Below are 9,695 nucleotides of genomic sequence, written 5' to 3'. Positions count from 1 at the left end.
GTGGGCCGAGTGCTTACTTTTGTGTGATGCGGCCAACACAGCTGCACGTGAGGGACGACAAGGCCCACGTCCCTTACCGAGCACAAGGAGTGAGCATGAAGGTGCCAGCAGCAGGACAGGCCCGGGGGCCACGGGCCGGGGCCCAAGCGCACTTGTGGGTGGCCCGCCTGACACACAGACGGCTGAGGCCCAGAGCCCCTGGGCGAAGAGGGGGTGGCGCCCCAGAAAGAAGCAAACAGTGAGCGGGGAAACGTGGACACTCCCCACAACGAGAAAGGACGCCACGAAATGCCGCACAGCCCTGGAAACGGCAAAAGCCGGGAGGCAATGGACACGGAGCGAGTCGGCGACGTGTGGTAGCGCGTGGGACGAGCCGATTCCCGGGACATTTACCGCTAAATCCACCTCCGGGGACGAACCCAAAACGCCTCCTGAGGTGGCAGAACGTCGCTGATGGGCGGGACCCATACGGGCCCGCCGGTACCAGCACCGGGCCGAGAACACCGGCACCACGAGCTTCCGTTCCTGCCAAGTCTTAGAAATCACGCCACCTGACTCTTCCCCCAAGAATCTCCACTCGGAAAGTCAGAGAACCTTGTACTAGGCCGACTTTTTCGTCTGTGCCACCAGACAGCCCCTCTTCTCACCCAGCCGGAACTGACCAGACACCCACTCAGAAAATTCTGGAAACTTCTCATCTGCGGGGACACAGGACCCAGACTGTGCCTGACTTGGCCGGATGTGACGCAGGGAAATCAACAGGCTGCCTGCGGGAGGCAGGGCCACAGCCCAGAGCCGGAAGAAGGAGCCTTACGCTGTCCCCTGCCGTCTGCCTCTCCAAGCTGCGGACTCGCTCGGATGGTCACCGCTGTGGGTGTCTTCTCCAGGCGGGACTGAACCACGCGAATACTTTAAATAGCCCAATGGTTTTTAAAAATATGACAAGGTGAGCAAGAAAATGGCAAACTGAGAAATAAAATTTGTGGTATATCAAACAAAAGATCAGTTTCTTGCATATGTAAAGGGTTTGTATGAATCAACGAGAAAAGGTTGAACTCGCCAAAACAAAAAATGCAAAGAACGTAGACAGACCAGTCACGAAAGAAGAAAGACAACTAACCAATAAACACGTGAAAAAGTTAAGGTCTGTCTTCACCAGCAGCCAAGAAATGCACAGCAGCACGCCGGGCACCACCTGCCGCCCAGCGGGTGTGTTTTGCACAGGTGACGTGCAACCCGGGCGAGGCCTAGGGAGAGGCAGGCTGGTGTGTCCTGGCTGCACAGTGGTGCCAACCACCTCGCTCCTACGTTGCCGCCCTGAGCCCTCAGCAGGGCCTGTCCCCATCAGCACAGGGGCAGCTGCTCTGTGAGAGAGTCACGGACAGCGGGGACTCTGCGTCCTGCCCCATGTAGAAATGCCGGGAAATCACTCGACAAACTGCCAGCAAACACGCCCCGTCCCTGGATGGGATGACTCTCGGCCCTTTCGGTTAATCACGTCTGAGGATCAAAATGACAACACAAGGAAGCCCAGTGTGGGGTCGAAGTCCGACTGGCTCCCGGACCCCACGGGTGAGAGTCCCCTCCCTCCAGAGGTGAAAGGCCAGCTCCCAGAACCGGAGTCGCCAGGGCTTAGAACAACTTTCAGTCAAGCAGCTTTTGTCTGGGCAATAATTAGCTCTCTGTCTGCTGGGGACACGTCCCCCGTTAGCACACACAGGGACCCCTGTCTAGGCCGCGGGCAGGGGCGTGCCAGCTGCAGACGGGCTGTCACTTAGAACTGAGTCAGCGCCTGCTAAGGAGCCCACGCGCTGCTGCCGGGAGGCCGGTTCCAGCTCACGGCTCCAAGCTGCAGAGGGGCTGGGGGCCAGGAGGAAGACCCCGCCCCAGCGCTGGGACATGGCGGAGACAGCCCCCCTGGGGGACCCGCCCACACTGCTGCCCCGAGCGGCAGGCACTGAGCAGTTCAGTAAAAAAAAATAACCAGCAGCACAACCGGTGTTGGCGCTGGGTGCGAACCCCGGCCCCGCCCAGCGGGCGTGCAGCCTTCACGGGGTGCAGCTCAGCCCAGGGCGGCCCACACCCACTCCTACCCTCCAGTGTTGCCACCCTGAAATTCTTAATTTTGGAACAAGGGGACCCTTGCGTGCACTGTGCACAGACGGTGCAGGGCCAGCACCCGGTTAGGATAGTGGTCCCAAGGGGGCCTCAGAGAAACCAGAGCAGCTCAAGGAGACCCTTGTTGGGGTGTCCAAGAGACCAGGGCACCAAGGAATAAGAGACGCTGTGAAGCTGGGCGGACCAAGGGGCAGTCAGGCTGGCCCGGCCGTTGTCCCCGGCCCAGCCGTCGTACCCGGCTGAGTGGCCAGGCCCCACCCCCAGGCCTGACCCCGCCCTCATGCAGGGCCTTCGGGGTACCTGGAAGCTGTCGGGGTCCGCTGCTCCGGCCTGAGCCACAAAGAGCCCAGCCCCAGGCTCCAGCTGCAGGCGCTGCGGGGACCGGGCCAAGGGCACCCTCTGCAGCTCCTCGCAGTCCACGAAGAGGGCCACGGTGTCGCCGTCCACGCTGAGCGCCAGGCGCGTCCACTGGCCGGTGAAGGCGGGCAGGCGGAAGCTGGCGGCCGTGCGCGTCTGGGCCGTGCCGGGCTCCGTGTACAGCAGCTGGACGTGCTGGTGGCCGTCGCGCACGCTCGACAGCTTCACGCCCACCGAGACCACCGCCTGGGCCGCGTCCGTGATGGCGAACAGCACGCCCGCGCCCTCGGTGGCCGGCCGCACGTAGAACAGCAGTGAGAAGTCGCGAAAGAAGGGGCTGGGGAGGTGGGCCCGGGCCGCCTGGCCACTGCTGGCGTCTGGGCCGAACACGTAGGCTGGTCCCACGTCGGGGTCGTCGACCTGGGTGACATGCTGGGGCGGGGGCTCCCCAAGCAGCTGCAGGAGCCCCACTTCTGCGCCCACGCTCTCTGCAAAGGGGAGGAAGACACCCGTGAGGCTGTGTGCAGGCACAAAGGGGAAACCGAGTCACACGCCTGGCACCCACTCCACGCCCCTGGGCTCTGCTGTCTGGGTTGGGGATGGTCACTCTGTGTCATCTGGGCACCTTGTGGGGCAGGACACAGCAGCTAAAAGCCACTGCGCCCTCCTGTCGCCCGGCCTGCAGGCCCACGGTGGACGCGGCAGGGGCCATCCACATAGCGGGGCAGGACAGCAAGGGCACGGCAGGGCTCCGCGTCCCCATCAGGGCGAGGAGCTGCTAGGGCCTCTGTGCCCACCCGTACCCCACCCCACCCCCAACCCCCACGCTCAGAGCCCATCCCCACCCCCACTCCCTACATCCACTCGTCACTGCCCCACTCCTGCACTGTCCCCGTCCGCACACCAGGGACCCGCAGGAGCAGCACAGGGCGTGGCAGGGCGCCCACCCGCAGCCAACACCTGACCGGCAGCACCACCTCACAGAAAGGGGCAGCAGGTGCCTGGCAGGGAGCTCACTGCAGGGCACCTGCGTCGGGCGCCAGGCAGGGCACGAATCAAACTCCTAGGAAGGCAGAACACGAGAGGCTGGGTCTCCGGGAGCAGCGGTCCCCAGCCCTTGTGGCACCAGGGACAGTGCTCCTACACGACTCTTAATGCCTGATGAGCCGAGGTGGAGCTGAGGCGGTGAAGCCGGCGCTGGGGAGCGGCTGCGAACACAGATGAAGCTCGCCCATCGCTCACCTGCTGCCATGCGGCCCGGGCTCCTGACAGGCGACGGACCAGGGCTGGGGACCCCTGGACTCGTGACCACTTAGCCTGACCGGGTCCTGTGGTTTCCTGTCTGCACTGACAGCACAGCAGGTCGTGCCCAGTGCCCCAGGCCGGGCGGGAGGCTCACAGTGGGTGACAGCCGGGCCAGGGCTGCTGCATGTGCTCCTGGAGGCGGGGGCTTCCCCTCCCTCCATGTCACACTGGGGACACCGGGAGAGCGGCCATGTGACGGGGAGCCACGCCCTCTCCCCAACCCGCTGACACACTGGGGTGGCCCCAGGCAGCGTCACCCGCCTCCGAACACCCGAGCAGCTCGCCCACCCCATCACTCACGGCCTGTGCGTCCCGCCCCCCGCGGGCCATTGTGTCACAGGGAGAGTCCTAACGGGCATCCCGCCATGCAGAGCCCCGGAGGCGTGACCCCACGAGGGCCGCGGCCACTGTGCCAGCTTCTCCCCCATCTCCTCTGCTCCCAGGAGGGGCCAGCAGTGCCGGACAAGCGTGGTCACTGCCGGACACAGGAGATGGCAGACAGCAACTCACGGTGACGTCCCCAGCTGCCCACGCTGCCAGGCAGACCCTGTGCTTTGGGGCCGTGGTTTGGCCACGAGCCCTGGCCCACGGCTTTTCTTCTCAAGACGCACCCCAACAGTCTAGGGGGTCTTCCCCCAAAGTGTGCATCACACAGTGGGGGGGATGTTCCTCTGGGAGAGGCTGTGACACGTGGGCGCCCTGAGTGAGGCTGTGGCAAGTGCAGGTGTGTGGGTGTCGTGGGCACTGGGGGTCCAGCCCCCGAGCAGGGACAGGCTAACCTGGGACTTCCGGAGGCAGACGGACGGAAGAAATGCCCCACCCCGACTTTCTGAGACAAGTCGTGTCTTTCAAGAGTTTCCTGAGGACAAAAAGTAGAAACAGCAGCCATGCGTGGGGACTCTCTGGGGGCCCCGCTCCCCGCCCCAGCCGCTCCCCGCCTCCGCCCACCCCTTGCACACCGGGAAGCGGGGAAGAGCCGGGTGCAGCACAGATGGCAGCCACGGTGGGACAATGGCCCAGGGGCCCCTCCTAGCAGCAGAGGGACCTTACAGGAAGACCCTGGGCTCTGGAGGCCCGCGGTCACTTCCCACTCCAAGATGGCCTGTGTGTCCACTGGGACGGGAATGCTATGACTGTCCCTTGTACCAGAAGTACCAGCGGGATGCGTGTCCATGCAGGGAGACGTTCCAAGACTGAGAAATCGGACTCTCGCCAGCTCGGGTGCCAGGAGCACTGGTGACCCTGCCCCAGCTGTCCCCAAAGCTGAATTGGGCAGCCAGAACTCTTCCAAATTAATTATGAACGCAAGACGCAGCAGCTGTTGGCTTCTCGAGCAGCACGTTCGGCAGGCGTGCGTGAGCGGCCCCCGCCCGAAGCTCTCCACTCCCGCTCCATGAAATTCCTCGGCCCCGCTGGGAGCGAGCCTCCGAATGCCACGGCCCTAAGATCACCGCCATCGTCAGGCACGGGCGCCCTGTGTACAGGGCATGGCCACCTCCCTGCAGAGGCGAGGCCCCGGGTGGCCCTGCTAACTGGGGCGGGAAACCAGCAAAAAGCCGAGGCCGGTCGCCCCGAGAGCTGGGAGGAACCCTCCCCGGGAACGCAGTGGGTGACACCTTCTCCCCTCAGACTGAGAAACTGGGGACCTGCCTGGTTGAAGACAGTCTCCCTTTCAGCGAACGACCAGCCACAACCGAGCGGGATTTATCCCAGGCCTGCAAGGCTGGTTCAGCCCTCAGAAGCCAATTACCATAACCCAGCAGTCAACGGGCTAAGAACACGCACGTCGACAGATGCAGAGAAAGCACCTGACAACGTCCCACGCCCGCTGGTGATTAAGAATCCCAGCGAAGCAGGAATGGAGCGGAATTTCCTCCACGTGATAAAGAATCTCTACAGCTGACATCACACTTAATGGTGAGAAATCTGAAACTCTCCCGCTGAGGTCGGGCACACGGCGAGGACGCCCCCCTCCGCCTCCCAGCACCAGCGAACGCAAGGAGACAAGGAAGGGAAGAAACAAAACTGTCAGCATAACTGACCCCCAAAATCCCACCACCACCAACACAAAACCACCGCCCGGAGCTAACGAGCCACTGCGGCAAGGCCACAGGATACCAGGTCAACACACAGAACTCAGACGCCTTCCTAAAGACCAGCGACGGGGACGCGGAATTAGAAATAGGAAACGCAACACCGTTTACGTTCGCACCCCCCAAAATTAAATCCTTAGGTGTAAAACGAAGAAAACACGTACAAGACCTATACGAGGAAATCTACAGAGCTCAGATGAAAAAAAAGGTCACTGAATAAATGCAGAGCTGTTCCACGTTCATGGACACGAAGCTCGATACTGTCGAGATGTCAGCGCTTCCCAAACCGATCGACAGACTGAATGCGATCCCAGTCAAAATTTAGTGGAAATCGACAAGCTGACGCTAAAATTTACAGGGAGAGACAGAGACCCAGAACAGCCAACCCAACACGGAAGGGGAACAAAGCTGGGGACCAACACCCGACTACAAGGCTGACTCTGACGTGACAGTAAGCGAGACGGCGGGCGTCGGTGACAGAACGGGCAAACGGATCAATGGGACGGAGCACAGAGCCCAGGAGCAGAGCCACATACACAGTCACTGATCTCTGACAAAGGAGCAAAGAAGGTTTTTTCTACAAACGGATGTAGGAACAACGGGACGTCCACATGCAAAAGATGGACCCGGACACAGACCTTCCGCCCTTCACAACAAGTAGCTCAAAGTGGATCACGGACCTAACTGCAAAATGCAAAACTCCCAGAAGATAACAGAAGAAAACCTAGGTGACCTTGGGTTTGGCGATGACTTCTTAGACACAACACCCAAGGCATATCCATGAAGATGTACTATTGACACGCTGGACTTCATTAATTTAATTAAAATTAGAAATCTGTTTTGCAAAAGTCACATTATGAGAATGAGAAGACAAACCAGAGACTGGAAGAAAATATCTGCATCTCGTGTATCTGGTAAAAGCGGCTCTATCCAAAATACACAGAAGCTCTTAAAACTCAACGATAAGAAAACAAACCCGATTAGCAAGTGGGCTGAAGACCCTGACCCCTCACTGCAGACGACGTGCAGATGGCAAACGAGCACGTGACAAGATGCCCCACGTCCTGTGTCAGCAGGGAACTGCAGACCGAAATGAGACACCACACACCCCCGTCGGGACGGCCGCAGTCCGGACACTGACGCCGCCACACGCCGCGAGGACGTGGAGCCACAGGACTCTCGTCGCGGCCGTGGGGGTGCTGCTGGTGCGGCCGCTGTGGGAGACAGCGCGGCGGCTTCACGCAAAGGCAAACGCACTCGGCCTACGATGCCGCAGTCACACCGCTGCTTCATACCCAAAGGAGTCGAGCACTTATGCCACACGGAACCTGCGCACGGACGTCTGTAGCAGCTTCATTCATACTCGCCCAAACCTGGAAGCAGCGGAGACGCCCTTGGTAGGTGACGGACAAAATGGTCCATGCAGACAACGGAACGTCACGTCACTCAGTGACAAAAATGAGCCACCGAGCCATAAGATGACGTGGGGGAAACGTAAATGCAGGCTAACTGAAAGAAGCCAGCGTGAGGAGGCTACGGAAGGTGTTATTCCAACTCGGGGACACCTGGTAAAGGTGAGGAGGCCGTAACAAGGTCCGTGGCCACCAGAGGTTGGGAGAGGGAGGGCCGAGTACACGGAGCACAGAGGACGTGTAGGGCGGGGAAGGACTCGGCGATACGGCCATGGTGGACACGTCTGTCCAGACCCGCAGAGGGCACAACAGGGAGAGGGCCCCTGGCGTGAACTACGGGTGACAACCATGTGCCGAGCAGGATCACCTGTAACAAAGACGCCCTCGGGCGGGTGCTGACCTGAGGGGCCGGCGGGGGGCGGAGGGGGGGGCAGGGCGGGGCGGGCGGGCTGCGTGCGGAGGGGCGGGGGCCAAGTGAGAACTCCGTCGTACCTTCTGCTCCGCTCCTGCTGTGAACCTATCCTGCTGTGAACCTAAAACCGCTCTAAAAAGTAAAGTCCTTCTAAAATATCAGGTAAATGCTAACAAGAGGCAAGCAAATATTGCAACACTAACATCAGATAAAGCAGAAAAAGTTGAAAGTCACCAGGAGGGACATGGGGACAATACTTTTCATCCACCACTGACATGTGATGGGCCCGGTACCACCCATGACCGTGCCCCCTGTACACATGGCGAAAACGGGGGTCCTCGTTCAAGACGCCGTCCCCGAGACACCCACTAAGCGGTTTCCCCGTGGGGTAGGGCACCACCACGTGGCGAGACGTGGCGAGAGACGCCCCTGAGCCAGCAGAGCGAGGAACGCCCCACGTCTATGGCTTTGTCACAGAGCGGAGATGGCGAAGTCACTGTGTCTGGGGTGCGAAGGACACACGCTCACCTCAACGAGGACACACGCTTTGGGGGCGTCTAAGACGGCGACACTCGACTCGGAGGCTGAGAAGCACGCACGGCAAATGCAGGCACCCTGCGTCCCTGGTGGGGACGCCACAGACGCAACGACACGTCCACGCCACCCACGTGCGACTTCCCCGTGCCACCCGCACAAAGGCCTCAGGGGACGACCACCAATGACGTGGAAGAGAAAACGCGGGAGGACGCGAGAGGGGCCTCTGAAGAAGGCGGTGGATCCGCCTGGCGGGGCGTCACCCAGCGCTCACACTGGGCCCGCGGGGGACGCACGGCCAGCGTGCAAGGAACCAAGGTGCAGACAGGCGGGGGGCAGACGGGGCGGCAAGCAGGGCCCTCGGGCCTCGCCTGCGACCGAGAAGCCGGAAAAGCCTGCAGACAGGGCTGCCACGGAGGAGGGGACGGACGGGGGCCAGCGGCTCGCAGAACACGGGGGACGGTGCGACGTGTCACTAAGGGAAGGAGGGCTCCGCACACGCAGGCCGCGCCCCCGTTTACGCAGAGCAGGGCTGCGGGCGTGGGTACCGGTGCGTGGGACGCACGTGATGCCCATACTGTGGCAGGCAGGACTACGGCCCCAAGACGCCCGCCGCACCGGCTGGGCCCCTGACCGGCACTCTACCCGGCCAACGGGCCTGGGGCGCGGTTACGGTCGTGGCCCTGGAGACGCCCCAGATCTAACCATGTACTCCCCATGGGGACAGAGAAACGGCTGTGACGAGGAAGAAACCAGAGACAGCAGCGCGAGGGCGTGGCCAGCACTGCCCGCTGCGAGGGGCGAGGGGCCACGCGCCCAGGCCCGCGGCGGCCGGCCGGAGCGGTAGGAGGCAGGACAGAGTCTCTGGGCACCCAGGGGACCAGCTGAGACACGGGGTCAGCCCGGTGGGCTGACTTTGGACGTCCCACCGCCAGGAGCTGAGATGCTCCCTGTGCGCGCTCGAAAGCCAACCGGTTTGAGGCCATTTTCACAGCTGCCCCTGAGCCTCCTGCACACATGCCGACGTCAGACCACAGAGGGCAGGACGCCCGCCACGGAGGGGCCTCGGCGCTGCGCTCAGCCCCCCGCGTGCAGCCCTGATCCCACACAGCGTGTCCCGAACTGACACAGGACGGCGGCCACCGCCACGGCACGAGGGCCGAGCGTCCCGGGGTGAGCAGGCCAGGAGGCTGCCCCCCCTTCACGGGTGGCACAACCCCTGCAGACCCCCACTGTGGGTGGCACACCCCCTCTTGCAGCTCCCCCCGCTCCCCGTGGGCCACACACGCCCTCCTGCTCAGGACCCGCCCTGGCCGGTGGGGGGGTGCAGCGCTGCCCACAGACACCTGCCCCTCCCCCGCCCCATCCCTCTGACCTGGGACCTGCTCCACCACCCACCACGAGGGCCGTGGGTCTGTCACTGCCCGGGGCCTGCAGCCACCCTGCAGCCCATGCTCGATCGGG

At 62.4% G+C, this 9,695-nt stretch overlaps 1 protein-coding gene across 1 annotated transcript in view; it reads right to left on the bottom strand.

Moving 5' to 3' along the window:
• The window catches only part of COL18A1 (collagen type XVIII alpha 1 chain), a 57,875-nt gene that overhangs the window by 29,587 nt on the left and 18,593 nt on the right, over positions 1-9,695 (bottom strand). The window contains exons 2-3 of the mRNA XM_023523755.1: positions 2,419-2,963; positions 394-525 (exon numbers count right to left, since the gene is read on the bottom strand). Coding sequence (XP_023379523.1) covers positions 394-525; positions 2,419-2,963 — 677 coding nt within the window. The remainder of the gene's footprint in view (positions 1-393; positions 526-2,418; positions 2,964-9,695) is intronic.

Source organism: Pteropus vampyrus, unplaced genomic scaffold, assembly GCF_000151845.1.
Source record: "Pteropus vampyrus isolate Shadow unplaced genomic scaffold, Pvam_2.0 Scaffold406, whole genome shotgun sequence".
In the NCBI taxonomy this organism is placed as follows: Eukaryota; Metazoa; Chordata; class Mammalia; order Chiroptera; family Pteropodidae; genus Pteropus; species Pteropus vampyrus.
The sequence above is the reverse complement of the archived record's forward strand: the minus strand, read 5'-3'. Positions and strand labels throughout refer to the sequence as shown.